Raw genomic sequence first — 18,407 nt, forward strand, 5'->3', positions numbered from 1 at the left:
ATTGGGTCAAGTGGTAGGTTGGGTCAAATGGGAATTGGGTCAGTTGGTATGCACCCAGCGTGCCTATACCGTACAAGAATATCCAGCCATTTTGCTCCTTCATGTGACGTCATACGGCTGCTTATGTTTGCTTCTGCCCAATGTATTGTGGAGGTATTGGGAAGCCGTGTCTATTATATTAATGGTCGAAGGATGAAGCCAACATCTACTGCCAAATTCGCCCACCTTGACGTCACGCATCGTATAGACATTGTTGTTAAACAATGCATTGGTGTTGAACATAGCTTGTTTTCCATAGCAGATTATTATTTATGAAAATGGTAATCTCCTGCGCAGCATAAAGTTGCACTGAAATTTTTAGGAAAAAAGTGGAATATCTTTTAATGTGTAAGTTGAAATTTATACACATAAATATTGTATGTTGTAACTACTGTTATAATGGAGGGTTATAATGGAGAGATTATTATCCTTGGTTATGATGTAAGTGAACTCATTGCAGCATGACAGTAAATTAGTTTTGTAGGCTACCGTACCTTATTATTTTCAAAACACATTATAACTTTGAAGCCGATATCACACAACACATCATAAATTAACATAAATTATATCGTTTTTGCCCGTAGCTAGCTACTCAGCGTGTCTATTCTATAACTGGTCTAAGTTCACGTCAAAATGTCCATGTTTCAATTATCGATTTCTGACATCGATGTTTAACGATCTGATCATAGATTACTATCGATTATTGAAGTACCTATTTCCTATTTGTTTGAATGTTTTAAAAAGGGTAGGCTACTTCATGTTTTTATATTGGTTGTTATATGTTACTTATAAATTTTAAAGAGTAACCCATACAAGTGAAGTGATTTTATTACTATCGATGTATTAATAGTAAATTATAAAATACTCCCCTGTTCCCTGTTGGGGGTTGGTAGAATATTGTCCCCCAGAGTTTTCATGCTGCCGACGCCTATGGCACACAGCCTGTGGCTCCTTCCAAGCAATCTCAATATCTAGATCTACCGAATTATATTTAACTGTGGTAAGGTCATATATTTATGCTCATATTTTATATTTAGTGCTTTTTTATTTCTGCCCTAGGGCAGCTGTTTTTATTTTACATTTTCTTGATGTGTCCCAGTGGGCTTCACTTTACTGATCCCTTTTATGAACCTAATTAATTAAATACTAAGTACTTAACTGAGGTAAGATCACAATCAAAATGTCTCTCTTACACTCCCCTATCACTCTGCATATGGCCAGTGTATGTAGGCTATGTGGCATAGAGAGTTGGAAGTAAGGGTAGCCTACTGCTGCCGTATCGGCTGCCGAGAAGAAACTGACCAAACTTTTTGGAGATGAAGTTTCATATTATATCTCGCCGGTCGCCGCCTATACTACAATATAATAGATTTCTGTCGTTTGCCCAACTTGAGGAGTTTTTTTGAGAGAAACAACCTTTTTTCAAGTATGCAGTTTGGTTTTCGTAGGGGGAGGTCGACTGTTGATGCTGCAGTGAATCGAGTGGCTGAGAAAATTGGATCAGTGTTTGAGGATGGTGAGTCCCTGGCACTTACATTGTGTGATTTGAGCAGTCGAGCGTTTGATTGTGTGGACCATCACATACTAATCAAGAAGCTTCGCTATTATGGGGTTATGTACTCTGCTCTTGACATCTTGGAGTCATAACTTTCTGGGAGGACGCAGGTGGTGTCATTGGGTGGAGCTGTTTCATGTCCACTCCCTGTCAGGTTTGGAGTACCTCAGGGTTTAATTCTGGGGCCAATCCTGTTCATCGTGATGATCAACGACCTGGTTGACAATGGTGCAACTCTCCTGTTTGCTGATGATGCATCATTGCTGTCATCTGGCATTGACCTTCACCAGCTGCTGGAGAGGTCAGCGGAGCATCTGCGGTCTTCAACCTCGCTTCCTCGTTTCCAGCTAAATGAGAGCAAGTTACAAAACATCATCTGCAGTTTGTCGCGTAATCTGCCTCATGATCAGGAACCTGTGAAGCTGCTGGGCTTTATGCTGGATTCAAAGCTCAGCTGGGCCAGCCACATCCAGCAGGTGACCGAGAGACTGTTCCGAATCTGTTTCCTTATGCACAAACTGAGGGGACATGTGACGGAGGCATATCTGGTCGTGGTGTATCATGCACTTTTCCACTGCCATATCTCCTACGGTCTACTCATGTGGGGTCACTCAGCCAAGGTTGTGGACATACTGAAGCTGCAAAAACGGGCCGCCAGGATCATTACTGGAAGCGAACATCTTGCTCATTGCAAGCCCTTTTTTGCTAGGCTGGGTATTCTAACTGTAATCAGCCACTTCCTCCTTCTCTGCCTCATGTATGTGAAGAAGAATCAACAAAATTTGTTGACTCGGACTGATGTGCATCACCACAACACCAGGCATCGAGAGCTGTTTGACGTCCCCAGGGTGCGCCTCCAGAGATCGCGGGTATGCTATGGGAGTTCAGCGCTACGCTACTTCAACAGGCTGCCTGCAGGGGTGAAGCAGTTGGACCTCAGCGTGTTGGAGAGGGCTGTGACCGGTTTCCTGAGAAGCAGGGCTTATTACGATATCCAGGAATATGTAAATGATGACCTGTCTCAAATATTATATCAGGCTAAAGTGCCATTATGCTAAAGAGCAAGGCCTCGTATGATTTTTTTTCGATCTGAACTTGATCACTGCCATTTTGATCAATTTAGTGTTTTTGTTATTTCTTTTTATTCATGACGTGACGCCATCGATCCTCCTTTCATTGTGGGTAATGGATGAATAAGAAGGTATAAGGTCTTTTTAAAACGAAAATGTTGAAGAAGAACAAACATGCAAGTTTATCTATCAGGCTCACAAACAATATTACCTTTACGGTACTTATATAAAAAATAATTGTTTCTATTACTTACACAAGTTGATGAAATGTAACCACTGGTTTAAAGATGTAAAATAATTTCAGTGTGGAACTTACTGAGTACTGTATGCAGGTTTGTTGCAATGGAAGTAGGCTATTAAAAATTTTCCGAGGGAGGACTCCGAACCCCCTATCCTCGGGGGTATACCATAACTCCCAAATCAATAAAAATCATTATTTGATCCCTAAAAATCAATACTAAAAAATATAGCGCCAAAGTCTGTGGCCACACGAGAGTTTTTTCACGCAGCAAAAACAGTTTTCACACTGTTTCTTTTAAAAGTGTGATCGCATGTATTGAGAATGTGGAGGTGGAGGTAAGAGATCGAAATAGAGGATTGATGAGAAAATGTATAGTTTTGTTCAGTGCGGTGATTGGCGGAGAAGAAAGCCAACTGCGTATGCCTGACTCCTGTATTCCTACAGCAGTAGGAATACTACCAATGTACCTAGAATTTACCTAGGTACCTTAAATACTACCATAAAATTATGGCATGCTGGCTGATTGACTCAAATAAATGTATACAACTCAGCTGGATGATCAAATATAATGTTATTGCCAAGTATATAGTTATATAGCGTATTTACTGTATAGCGTCTTGTATGGTGTGTATGGAAGGGGTTGATCAGTCCAGGACTGTAGCTTAATTCAGTGTGAATGAATATAATTATAGTAATTGGTCCAGATTTTCGAGAACTGTATTCTACTTCAATGTAACATGAATACATGTTGCGGTCGGTCCAGATATTTGAGGACTGTAGCCTATTTCATGAAACACCTTCATAAAAATTATTCACTAATATAACACTAGATTCATTAATATTCATTTTAGGCTATACGTTTTTGTTGTTTTATTTTTCGATAAATTGAGAAGAGGTTGAATTTGGATAAACCTGTGAATTATGAGTAATTTTTCAGGTAGAACATTAAAACATTGATACCTGACATAAATCCTACAAAAATCAAATAATAAAAAGTTCATAATCAAATTTAACCCTTATTAAATAGTACCCTGAACTTGGAAAATTGCCTACGTTAATATAAAGGTTCGTACAGACTTTCGCTCTGCTCCGCAATCGAACGTCACTCGAGCAGATCGATTGATGATCGACCGGGGAGCAAGAGTGGAACACGAGAAGAGCTAACATCTCCCGTAACGTTCATGATCGGAGCGAGGGCGGAGCGTGTTGGAGGCGCGTATATCTGTACGCACCTTAACACTGGGGTGTACCACACCCCAGAGCCGAAAGTTTTCTTTGCTGACTGAGCAGTAGCACACTAACAGTCAGTGCTATTGGGGCAGATACATCAGAATAATGCAAATTGAATTTACATAGGTGTGTAATACCCAAATACTCTGTTTCAAAAGAGGGATGATTTCTCAAATAGAAATTTCTGGGGTATGTTACAACCCAGTGTTATATTTAAAGGTCAATCTATGTTGTGTTATGGGGCGCCCGCATGGTAAGGAGGTCTAGGCAATAATCTGGTGTCAAGGCAATAATCTGGTGTCAAGGCAATAATCTGGTGTTAAGGCAATAATCTGGTGTCCAGGCATTGCCGAGGTACTGTACCTCTCGGCCTCTTACCTATACCTCCCCACTATGTGAGCACCGTAGAGTAGCTGTTTTACTCTCTATGTAGGGTAGTACCTTTTACTTGTTTCCCACGCTGCTTGTGATCAGCATAGATTCCCATCATGAATCATTAAAAAAGTATGAGACCAAAAGGAGCCAAAAATGGTGGCAAACGTGTTTTTTTAATGTCACACATTGAGTATTGAATATCTCGAAAACTATAAGAGATATGAAAAAGTGTAGAAATAAAAGTTGAGGAATTTTTTGAGCTTCAAGTTTGTACAGAATAGTCATGTCCGTGAGATGCATAGTTTTCGAGATATATTTGAGAAACCAAAAACTGGTACCTTTGAACCACCCCAACCCCTTAGCACAATGGGTAGAGGTGAGGACTTTTGGTATGTTTACCTCCTTACTACCCTGAACACAACTGCGGGGTCAAAATTGTCTTTCAAACTTTTCACTCTATAATCTTTATTCATTGACTGGACTATATAGATAGTGTATCCATAATGTATTACTGTAGTGCACATGGGTGATATATTTGGCTGGTTGCTTCAGAAATGGACGCTTTTGAGTTTTGTCGTGCTCAGTTTAACTTTTAATGTTAGATGAATCAGTTGAACACTCATGTCATACCTTGCAAGGTGTATATTTATGTAATATAAAAAACAAATTTTCACAACACTTATACATTGTCTTTCTAATCACTAGTACGTAGAACACAACTATGATTAAAGTTTGACACTGAATAATTATAAATTAATTCTAATTATCTAGAAACATATATTTTTGTACTTGGTTACTCCCTTAAATCTAGTCTGTGGACATTCCTACAGTAATACTTTGGAAAAATGAATAGGTGGCATTAAAATTCTACTTTATACTGGAATCAAATATTACTAACTCTAATATTTTGATTAAGATCAAGATACAACATAAAAAGAAATTGATATGATTCACATTATTGAATATTCGCTCCAAGATCGAATATTCTATCTCAATGAATATTTTCCAGCATCAACAATAACGAAATAAATTACAATTGATATATAGTTCTGTAACTATGTTTATTTTAAACATAAGCCATCATTACTTCTCTTGCATTTCAATGTAATCGGTGTTTAAGAGTCATAAACTTTTTACTAAGATATACTTTGTATGTACAGTTATAAAAGATCTGGTGCTCAAAATTAAATCATTTCATTATAGAATACTATATACGAATGCATGGGTACCGTAATTGTAATGCATAAATTATTTGTATAAGTGATTGTTGAGAGCTGTTATCACTCTTCTGTAATCCCTAAAGTTTTTGAAGCTTGAAGGGACTGTTTTCTACAGTTAAACGTAACAATCAACAATAACTGTTCCACTGTTAAAATTAACAATCCCATATGGATTTATGATTCTCATTGGAATATTGTAAAGGTTGCCAGCTAAATTCATAATTACTGTTTTATTGATGAAATCTAAAAATTCAATATGGATTTATGATGTTTATTAGAATATTGTAAGTAGCCAGATAAATTGATTATTGTAAATGACTGGTAGATTATTTCAAATGCATGGAAATAATTTGAGGACTCTCAGTACCATGATCAGATATGAGGATAGATATACAGCTTCTTCTAGTCATGACATATACTGATAAAACTGTCCTTATATCCTAATATGATTATTTATTTGGTGCTTTCACTTGAAAATAAGATCAATATATAGTATATTGCGGAAAACTACTTATTTTGAACATTTATTATTTATTTATTACTTCAATCACCAGTGTTGTATTTGGTATTGCTTTCAAATACGCTCATCAATCATTTTTAATAGAGTGTGACTAGGCCATATATATTCACATTCATACAATTTAATTTAATACATTCATAATTATAAACTAAATTTGATTATAGGATGATTTAACACTTAATAAGACCTAAGATTTAATCGCTATGGATGTATTCTGAATAGCTTGAAAGACAAACATGTAGGTAGATATAGCTACAGTAATGGAATACGAATATTTAAAACTATAAACTAATAAATCAGAACTCACATCAATAAACTTTTAACACTGATATCACTTTAGGAAGTGTTCATGTTTCTGGTTCGATTATTAGTGTCCAACATCAGATCTTCAGTCTCATTGTTCACAAAGTGATTAATTGTTTGAAATGCAAATGAATTGAACTCCTGTCGCAGCAGTTTGCTCACTTCAGAAGCTGGAGGAGGCTCTCTCTCTTCACTCCAACTCTGTGTCATCCGATGCTTCAATACCCATGATGATGTTTATCTATAACAAAAATTTCAATACATTGTTTATTCAGTTACAAATCTTACATAACATATATCAGTTTGTAATGTGAAGAAATTAATAATAACAATATAAAACATGTAGTACCCTTTTTATTGATATCGATATAAATAAATTCTAATATGAAAATATTAAGCTTTGGTAGCAAAAGTAATAAATTGAATGCGAAAGAAAATTTTTTTATTTATAGAACTGCAAAATTAAATAGGAATAATTTAATATATATAATTAAATTTGACTTGAATTTTCCTATTTTTATGATGTTGTTTATCTATAACAACAATTTTAATACAGTACATCTTTTATTCAGTTACAAATCTTCCATAAACGATATCAGTTTGTATTGTAAAGAAATTAATAACAACAATATAAAACATGTAGTACCCTTTTTATTGATATCGATATGAATTCTAATATGAAAAATAATATTAGGCTTTGGTAGCAGAAGTAATAAATTGAATGTAAAAGAAGAATTTTATATCTATATTGCAAAAATAGGAATAATTTAATAAATATAATCAATTTGACTTGAATTATCCTATTTTTGATAAAATTAAAAGTAAATATGATTAAAATTGAATAATTTTAACAAAAAAATAATAAATAAAAAATAAATAAGTCATACGAAAATAAGCATATGAACATATATTATCTAGTATCAACTTGTTTATTTTTGCATTTTAACTTGAAATGGCCAAAGTAGTTCAACTAGTCGTTGAAATATTTTAAAATTTTTAATAAAAAGGGAACTACATGTTTTATATTGTTTTTATTAATTTTAATAAAGTATACCATACAAGTGAAGTGATTTTTGTAAAGGAATTAGTATCAAATATGACTTTCTCTTTAATGCTCTTTACTTCAATATTTAAAAATATCATTAATAAGTAGAATATTTTTTCAACGGAGCAATGGTAGCTCTATGGATCCTCAATAATATAATATCAACATAACAAAATTCACTAATGTTATCCAGTGGGGGGGGGGGGGTGTTGAGAACGCAAGACTTCAAAAGAAGAATAGTAATGTACTATGACTTTTGATTTCTAATGGTACCGGTATGATAGAAAATTATTAACCAATCAATCAATCTATTTCCGCATAATATTATTACAAATTAATATTCCTAGCATGATATATTAAAACAGTAAGACTCAACTCACACTTACGCGACTCAGGTCGAGAAGAGACTCGACCCTAGTCGAGAGCATGTGTTTTCAAATGGTGACAGTCAGACCAGTCGATTCTAGCATAGAGAAGCAATAGCTCAAGCTATTGTTTCTCTATGACTCTAGGCTCCGCGACTGTCACCATTTGAAAACACATGCTCTCGACTTGAGTCGAGTCTCTTCTCGACCTGGGTCGCGTAAGTGTGAGTTGAGCCTAACAGTATTAGAGAAGATTAGAATGAGTGTTGACTGCATCTATGTGAATTTGTATAAAATGATTGTTGAATGTCATAATCAAAAAACAATAAAACAGTTTATCCGATTTCAAAGTTCTACTGGCTGTCTTCAATAGCCACAGTTAATAGGTCCTAGAATGTTGAAGTTGAAGAAATCTCAGTTTATAATAATGTTTGATTTCTTCCTAGGCTATTATTCATATTTTCACTAATATAATATTCAAATGATGAGTCAAATATTCTCAGTATTATAGCTTAGAATAAGGCGTATTTTCGGTTGGAATTTTTATTTGCCCCTTCCATGATTTTAAGTCAAAACTATTGATCACTTGGATGCCCATAATTTTGTTATGTTTTGTAACAAGCTCGATTAATATTCTACGAATAGAATTAATCAGAACAAGGCATTGGACAATTCACGTGGTTCATTTTTCAGTAACTTTGCATTTATTCTCAACTTACATAAACTTTAATTTCCCATGTATATATAAAGTTAATGTCCTCAAAATGAAGAGCTCTACAACTAAAATTCCCTTAAGGTTTCACTTCTCTATCCATTTGCTTTCCCTTTGGAGAGTCTTTTCGATAGAATTGTTAACTTGTGTTGGAACCATATTTACCATTTACTAATGCAATTTATGTAAATTTAAATTTTATTTTTAAAACTACTCACAAGTTCATTTGTATGATTCTCACTGTCCAGTTGCTTGCAAAATCAATCAGAACAAGAAGTTAGAAAATGTTTGTAGTACGTACATTGTATGAAAATGCTTGATACAAAAAATTCAAATGTCTTTGTTGTTTATACTAACTTTGTTTTCATATTAGAACAAGGAATGAGAATGAGCACCTATTTGTGTTGCGGATTCACTGAGATTCCTACTTGTAATTAATTTGGAATATTTCTAGTTGAGTGATGTTTTGCAATCAAATGTATTTATTTATTTATTCGTGGACAGAATCACAAATCATATAAATATGATTAGAAAGGAACAACAGGCTTGGCCCAAATCTATTCCATTCCCAAATTTTGATAAATTAATAAAATGTCCAAAAAATAGGTTATGTTTCTACTGTAAAACGTTCAAGTTCAATTTTCGTCCAAAAATATATATAAGCTAAACATTTTGAATTTATAGAGAAATTTCAGTATTTTTTACTTCTGAGTAATGAATAGTAGCAACCTACTTATGAAGAGTAATGAGAGGAAAGAGTACTAGGAGTGTTACATAATATATAATATTGTGAAGCTAATAGCTCCACTTCAAAATTCATTTTGCATCAATTTTTTTATAAAGTTCACAAATAATCATTTGCCATATAAACTTCTATAATTATTTTGTACTCATTCCCATCACTTTACTGGTGGAGTATTAAAGAAAACATGTTAAATGTTGAAACTACACTATCGACAATTAATTGAATCAATTCTCCCACATAGTTCCCATGTGTCACTAGCAAATGCTCACAGCACATCTCATTAAAACTTTGCACTTATCTGGGAATCAATGAGAATTTTTTCAGGGGTTGGTAAACTATAAATAGACTAGAAAATTAATAGTCTAGTAATGAGTTTTCAAACAGTCTGACAACTTTTCCAGCTTTCAGTAATCAGATTTGCTTTTCGTCGTTAGCTTGGTAGTTAAAAGTGTGTGGTACTGGTATAATCAAATACGACTGATTTGAAATGTACGGTAGCATAGTATACCAACAGCATTCTCGTACAACAATTTGAAGTAGTCATCAATTGCCGTGCCAAAGAGTGGTGAAAACTATCAGCACTGGTTTGAATCGATTGTCTAGTAGTTTTTTTTTAATACGTTCCAGTTTGGTTCTGTTTTCAGAGGCAAAAGACCACAGAGCAATTTGGCTGAAATTTAACAGAGCAACTGGTGAAGTTTTTGTGAAATTCAGTATCCTGTTTTATTTTCAATTATTCCATTATGCCCGAAGGAACTTTCAATTTCCTTTGAGATCTTTGAGTAGCTTTAAGATCAATGATACCAGTATCGGTAATGATTCCCACTACTGCATCTCGTATCTCACCCTCACTATGATGAAGAATGGAGTGATCCGTGGTCTAGTGGATAGAGTGCTTGCGTAGCAGCATAGAGATCCCGGGTTCAAACCCTCTCAATACCAAAAGTTTTTTAACCAGATCACTCCCGTGTTATCGGATGGGCACGTTAAACTGTCGGTCCCGGCTGAAGTATGACAGTCGTAAGGCCCACTGACGGCTTAAATTATATATTCAGGCGGTGGGACCTTCCCGCAAGGGACTCCCCACCAACAAAAGCCATACGAATTTACTTTTTTACTTTTTTATGATGAAGAATGAGATTATTGGGATGAAGAACAAGATGGTGAAGAAGAAGAAAAAGAAGAAGGAGAAGAAGGAGAAGAAGAAGAAGAAGAATGGAGAAGAAGAAGGGAAAGAACAATAAAAATAAGGTGAAGAAGAAGGAGGAGGAGCAGGAGGAGTCGGAGGAGGAGAAGAAGAAGAAGAAGGAGAAGAAGAAGGGAGTAGAAGGAGGAGGAGTAAGAGAAGGAGAAGGGGAAGAAGAAAAAGAAGGAGAATAATAAGAAGAAGGGAAAGAACAATAAAAATAAGGTGACGAAGAAGGAGGAGGTGGAGAAGGAGGAGGAGAAGAAGAAGAAGAAGTTGATGAAGAAGAGGAAAAACAAAATTTGTCTTTGTGCTCAATAAAATGAAATAATAGAAGGGGAGGAAAAATACTTCTAATCTAATCACACAAGGTGTCAACGTTGTGAGAGAAAGGTGTGAAGCGAGATGTTCCCAAATAAACAAATGAAGAAAAGACCAGAGTGTTTATGTTGTGTTCCAACCTTTCAAAGCCAATCTGAGAGCTTCGAACAGAACAAACTGTCAACAAACGTCGACTGAAACTTTTGTTAAGATGCTAAACGTTGAAAAGCCACTAGAGTAGCCGTGACTCTCAACAATACTTTTTATTGTGATTGCATTCAGACACAATAGAGCAAGCGTTACTTGCAGTTGAAATCGTGAACTGCATTAATTTTACAAATCTTCCTCTTGTACAAATAATGTTCTATTTATCTCAATGGATTTAGTTTTTGGAATTGTGAAAATAGTGGATTAGTTTTGATGGTGTGTGGAAGGGAGATCAGTGGTTTGACTTGTTATTCAACCTTATACTGATTGCTATTATTTCTAATGCTACTATTCATACTTGATTGGCCGTGCTGAGTGAGAACAGTCCAATCATAACTCATGGAAATTATATTTTCGCCACACTGCACAGAAAGCAGCTGTTTTCCAGTCCCTAAGTAGATCTGAAAGACCTTGTTTGCAGACGACTCTCGTCTGATGTCAGAAAAGGGCTTCTTTCCGGCCTAGGCCGGAAAATGTTCTCTTTCCAGCCGCTAACATGGAAGTCTGTAGTTAATAAGTCATCCGCTAGATCGGGCGAGTGTCAACTTTCTTCATCTGAAGTTCCCATTATTTCAGTTCGAATTTCAAATCTAATTCAGCATTCGCTTTGCAACCATTTTTATTCAATTATTTATTGTTGATTAGCGCATTCCGAATTTTCAAAAATGCTTGAAGATGACGACGCCCGTGATATTCCAAGTGAAATTTTAAAAGAATCTGAAATCCTGACTGCAAATCTTCTACCACTAAAATCAAGAGATAGGTACGATAACGAGTATTCTTTATTTTGTCAGCAATACCTGTAGTGTGGCAAAAAATATCGTTCGCACCACAGGCAAGAATGTTTTTCCGGCTCTCAATCTTTTCTAGTCCTCAGCCTACGGCCTTGGACTTGAAAACCGATTTCGAGCCGGAAAAATCTCATTTTCTGCTCTAGGTGCGAAATATACCATTTCAATATGCGGTCACTTTTACTGTTACTGATATGTAGGAGTCTATCTTTAAGCCTGGAATTCGAATGTACATTGAATGGTTCCTTCATTAGTAACTCATGAAGAAACTTGGTAACTTATTTAATGAAAAGTACGGTAACTTACCAATGCGTTAGGGAACATGCAGGAGCCTGCGCAGAAGCGTGCTTCGAATGTTTTCGGCGCGTAGATCCACTTATCCCAACCGATGTCGGCAAAGTCAACAGTCAACGCCTGCACACTGCACTGTTCAGCCATCGGCTCCACGGTCGGCTGAAAACCCCCAACACATTATCAAGATTTCACTTTTTTATCCTTAAATAATACACACTGGTTCTAAAGGATGTCCATTCAAGTGAAAAATTTTCCATATTAACTTCAACAACTTCATATTGAAGATATATATCCTACTCACTAAGAATTTCGAAATTTAAGAATCCTAAGAATTTCAAGAAATTTGAGAATTTTAATCACTAGTTGAAGATTTGACCTACTCATTGAACATTGCTATTATGGATGATATTGAATCTATTTAAAATAACTTGTGAATGAGGATACCACAATCCATAAGTGCTCAACTATTCAAAGTGGATGACAATATTCAAATGATTAAAAATGCTAACTATACATGAGTTTGATAGAAACACAACAAATGTTAACATATACCCTTTAGTATTTTTGATAACATTTAATGTGTTTGATAATTTCAGTAGCCCTATAGAGTAAAGTAAGTAAAAGTTTGAATGTTTCTTTTTAATAATTTCATTAAGCCAAGAGAAACATCTCTCACACAACTATAACTGGAATCAAGTTCTGTTTCTAATATATTTTGTTGGTTCCAAGTTGAGAAAATACCACAACAATGTGTTACTGTAATATCAAAATCTTGCATTTGGAGAAAAATATTCTGAAAATGTTTAAATGATATGATATTTTTGGAATGAGTTTCAATCCATGAGTCTCGGTTTGATAATAATATTTGCTTACAGCGTTTTGTCGAATGAGTAGGCTATGCATTTTTGTACAGCATTGAGACAATGATAATTATTATACGTTTCTATTATTACTTTTTTGCATATTGACGCCATGAGCTAAAACGTATATTACTAGCCTTGAATTCAATTAGATTTTGGATTATCTCTAATCACATTACAGAAACAAAATAAAAAATCATGCAATCATCATACAGCAGAGAATAATGATGATACGTGAATTTGACTGACGTTATTATATAGGTTAGTAGTAAAGTAGAGATGATATTCATATTCCTAATATTTACATAGAAGATAAGAAGTTTTTTCTATCACTTTACCAATCATGATATGAGCATGTTCAATTGAGACCGAACTCCATTATATTTATTTCATCATTAATCAATTTTACTTGTAGTTGCTATCTACTAGGATATGCCATGAGCCATGAGACGATGACAGTTCTCTAACTGTCACTAACCAATAGCCCGATTCGAATTCCCTGCAGCTCCCGGCCCAAACTAAACGATTCGGAATGATAGGGAGAAGAGAAAAATCAGTAAAATGCATTAGGTTTTGGAAAGAGCATTGTTCTGGCGGTGATGTCATTAGCACTCTCCCAATTTTAATGGGCCTTCCAGAGATTGAGAGGGTCTTTAGAGAGAGGGAGAAAGAGATAACGGTAATGGGAACAAACAAAGATGGATAATAGACTCAGGTAAAGTGAGGAGGAATGAGTTGAGTGTTCGACAGTGATAGCGTTTATGATAAATCATCTATACCGGTACTACCATCACATTCTGATCAATATAACTTTTGAAATACCGGTGCTATGAGAACTGTCATACCTTTTCATTGTACGTATTAATCTTTGTTATCAATATACTAGACGCTGTTACACGATAAAAGGAATTGGAAACTAGCTGTTGTCACAAATTCAATTATAGTTGTCTCTTGTGATACTCAACTTTTTCGGAAAGATCATTACTCATATTATGACGTTTTCCCATTCCTGATAATATTCTCTTCATATCCATGTACTTGAGATGATTTGGCCCCTTTAAAAAATGACGTATAAAGCATTTCGGAATACCGAGAAAATCCAGCATTTCCCCAAGGGTGCCTAATTTCCCGAAGTATGCCCCATTTTCCCAAGGATGCCTATTGGTGGGACAGTTCTTAACGCAGACTGCGTCATCAAAATTCGTGGGGGGCCGAAGAAAGTTTGGGGATATTCAAAAAAGGTCGGTTCAACATGATGAGGCCTTTTTTGTGGGGGTCACTAATTTATGGGATGGGTCTCAATATTTTTCTGAAATTGGGGAGGGGGAGGGAAATTGATTTCTCTATAGACTGAATGAAAAAGACTAAGAAAATGTCAAAAACCACAGATTTATTGATACTTAGAAAGACCGGTTTGTTATTACACCATTGTCAATCAGTGTAATAACCGAAACCGGTCTTTCTAAGTATCAATAAATCTGTGGTTTTTGACAATTTCTTAGTCTTTTTCATTCGATATGAATAATTACCAATATAAACCTCTCAACTACACAAAAAGTCCCTATAGACTCAAACCAAGTATTTTAAGTATTTTGTTTGATTTGTGGCATATCACTTTTTAACAGTTGACAGCTCACTATAACAATGAGCATTCTTCAGGTCTACTAATGTTTTTAATGTTCAGCTACTGGAGTACAGTATAGTCCAGTAAATACAGTACAGTACTTTAGTAAATGAGTAGTTTCTCACTATTTCAAGGTGTTACATTTGACTTTTAACTTTATTACAAAATAATTATACAAAACGACACCAACATTCTTGAAGATCTTCATCCATGTCATTATTGAGTCTCATAATCCACTAGATTTTTCAGATTCAAATTCTATTTATTCCAATTCACAATATTTATAATAACAATCATAAGATAACAAAAACACAGTTCAGCAAGATGAAAAATGAGTAATAAAAAAGTATTAAGTAATAATTAAACAATGAACAATAATGATTGAATACCAGTACGTTTTATCAGGAAAAGTTTTTTGTGAATTGAGGATGAAGAATACTATTGGTGAAAGTATACATCCAATACTCTATAGTGAGGTCCACGTTATAATGACAGTATTTGATCAAATTTGGTTTTGCTATCCTTGTCTATCATTCGACAAAGACGGTGGAACTATCCTTTTCTAGGTCCACAACGATGACAATTATGTTCTTGACAGTGTAGAAATATAATTAGTTGATGCAGAGAATCGGCATCGCTATTCTTCTATCTTTATTCACTGCCATTATAACGTGGACCACACTATACCTCTGAAAGTAGGAAAAGGGAATCATTGAAAAGAAACAGAGACTCACCCTTCGTGTGGGCTCAGGCTTGGCGCGACCTCTGATGATCATGCGACTCTGTCGCGCTTTGGCGTCGCCGTCGCCGTCTGCGTCGGCTAAACGAGCGGCGTCGTTGGCGTCTTCCATCTCGTCGATCGGACTGAGTCCCGCCTCCAGTGAGCGCCGCTGCCTCTCGCTCGGGGGCAGCTGCCGAGCCATGTGCTTTGTCACCACTATTTTGCTGTCACCGTCCACCTGCCATCACAACAAATAGGAAAATGTAGTAGAAATTATCCTCATCTTATCTATCATGCAATAGAATATTGTGTAACCTTGCATGAATGAAATGATCGATCTCTTATGTTGGTAGTTAATTTACGTATGACTAATATATCTTCATCCCATGATTTTATTATTAAATCTCTTATTGAGAATATTGTGATTAACTTCTCGCTTTCAACTATATTTCACTATAACAAAGGCTGATAAGCTGAAGAGAATAAGAGTTTTCGAAATATTTTTACAAAAAAAATATAGTTACTTACAATTTATATTCTGGTGCTTTCATATCACATGAGGTAGGTTGTTCTCATTCCATCTTATGCCTACATGATCCACATCTTTTCAAAGTGATGAATCCAAGTAATAGAATCCATTCTTATTAAATATTGTAATGTTCACATTCTCTTCATATCAAAGCAATCGATTAAATAGCTCTTTAGATAGAAACAAGAATGTGGAAGAAAAAACTCCTCTTTTTCTCTTTATGGCAAATAAAGACTTTGATTATTATTACTGTTTAATCATTTTTTTCAGTTTGAATTCTTTAAATTTGAATCTGAGAAACACTGCAAACCTATTCAAACTCACCCTATTCAAATGGTGGACGCCATGCTTGGCAGTCATAGCGGACGCATTGACTTTGTTGAGGATGATGTTGGAGGAGGTGGCTGATCCGGGAAACAGATCGTTGCTGATCTCGGCGGACCACTGCTTGCCTCGCGATCCCCCGCCGCTCACCTTCTGGATCTTCATGGCGAGGTCGTGCGTGTGCGGGCGGTTCGCTCGCTTCGAGGTCTCGTTGTCCTCCTCCTCGTCCTCGCCCTCCTCCCAGGCGTCGGGGTCGTCCTCGGAGTAGAGCATGAGGAAGGCCGCCGGCGATCCGGGGTTGTCCCGCAGGAAGTGCTTAGGCGTCAGCGATCTCCGGTTCGACGCCTCGAATCTGCAACCCGGTCAACACAGCACTGTGGTACGTTACAGAGGAATTCACAATGCCAACCATTACAGCAAGTCATCCGCTTTGGGGTAACCATAAACGCTTCAAGCTATATAAGCTACATTAATTTATACAGAGCTATATAAGCTTTGGAGTAGCCATGACTTTCCAACAAAAGGTTTTCAAAGTTTTGGAAGAAGCAATAGATGAAAATCTCAATCTATTTAAAAAAAATGTACCATGTCCCGATAAGCTACATAAGGCACAGCTACAGTATCTAACATGAGATCCAAATATTTCTCTTTGTTATCATTATCAATAAATAATATAATTCACAGATAAAATGTTCCTGTAAAACGTATATTTGATAAATGTTAGATACTGGGCTTTAGTCCTAAACAAGTCCTTTAATCAAGATTGTATAGCACCATTCCGGCAATAGAATTGGATTCAAAACAACTTTGCAAGAGTTGGTATTTCAAATACCTACATTCAATACAAACAAATCGTTAATGAAGACCACGTCCTTATTAATAGTTCATACGACATCGCGACCTTCTTGGAGAAGACTTCGTGGATGCCTATAGATTGATTTAATTCATTTTCAGCTCTTTCTGCATGCTAGGTACTTAATGTACTGATTTAAGATTTTTTTCGTGATCATATTACGAATTTGTCCCGTTCACACCAGCGGACATTTTGTAGCTTCCAATATTGGGAGATAGGAGGTTTCCGTCTCGGACATTGCAACGTTCTTGGAGAAGACTTCGTATATAGAGGCCTAGGCCTATAGATTGATTTCATTTATTATTTTGCTATTTCTGCATGGTAATTGATGTACTGATTGAAGCTACGTGATCGTATTGTGTCAATAATTGTTGCCCTGTATGGTAATTAAATATACTGATTCAAGCTGCGTGATCTTATGACAATAATTGTTGGTTATACGACACTCATGTACTATTATGTGTACCTGACGCCTAGCAGCGATCGTGTGAGCCCCGGATGCAGGAGGAGTTCGTTGAGCTGATCGGTGATGTCGATGGAGTGCCATCCGCGGCGAGCGACCTGCGGCAGGGGGACGGAGCCGAGGGTGGTGAGCCGAGTGCCGGTAACCTGGTAGAGGCGGAGGCGGTGCGGAGGCGGCAGGAGACGGCTGTGGCGGTTGGGGTGGGTGTGGAGGCGGGGGTGCAGGCGGCGTCGGTTCAGGTGGATTTGGGCCAGTTGCAGCGATTCGCTTTCGCGCACGCTTGACACGTTGAACAGTACCAGGTCGGATAGGCTGGCCGGACCTATAAAAAATAAAATATCATCATTATATATCATTATCTATCATTATCAATATATCATCATCCTATATCATAATTTATTATTATCAAAAACACAATATTGAAACTTTTACCCTTTTATTTGTTGTTCGATATTTTTTAAATAAAAGGGTACTCTATGTTTTTATATTGTATTTTTAAATAGTAGCCCATACAAGTGGAGTGATTTTATCATCATTATATTATATCATTATTATTATATATTGAGTTCACCTCAAACATAAATTCTCGTTAAACATGAAACAGTACCTTGCAACATAATACAGTAGTAGGCTATAACATTTAGGACAGTTGTAGAGTGCCAGATGAAAAAAAAGATTTTATACTGGATTGAATCCATATCAAGTCTCGTTTTTATTGTTTGTTTTAGTTTAAACCACCAGCTGATTGAATTCAGTTGAAGCTTTTACTATGCAAACAACTCTTAATTGACAAAAAGTTAACTTTTCATACCCT

General features: G+C 36.0%; 1 protein-coding gene across 1 annotated transcript in view; it reads right to left on the minus strand.

The window, feature by feature from the left end:
- Positions 1-8,741: 8,741 nt before the first annotated feature.
- The window catches only part of LOC111048431 (growth/differentiation factor 10), a 76,833-nt gene continuing 67,167 nt past the window's right edge, over positions 8,742-18,407 (minus strand). The window contains exons 2-6 of the mRNA XM_039445634.1: positions 17,597-17,915; positions 16,278-16,629; positions 15,438-15,662; positions 12,232-12,378; positions 8,742-8,926 (exon numbers count right to left, since the gene is read on the minus strand). Of these exons, the coding sequence (XP_039301568.1) occupies positions 8,867-8,926; positions 12,232-12,378; positions 15,438-15,662; positions 16,278-16,629; positions 17,597-17,915 (1,103 nt within the window). The 3' untranslated portion in view covers positions 8,742-8,866. The remainder of the gene's footprint in view (positions 8,927-12,231; positions 12,379-15,437; positions 15,663-16,277; positions 16,630-17,596; positions 17,916-18,407) is intronic.

The sequence above is a fragment of the Nilaparvata lugens genome, chromosome 1, assembly GCF_014356525.2.
Source record: "Nilaparvata lugens isolate BPH chromosome 1, ASM1435652v1, whole genome shotgun sequence".
Lineage (NCBI taxonomy): Eukaryota > Metazoa > Arthropoda > Insecta > Hemiptera > Delphacidae > Nilaparvata > Nilaparvata lugens.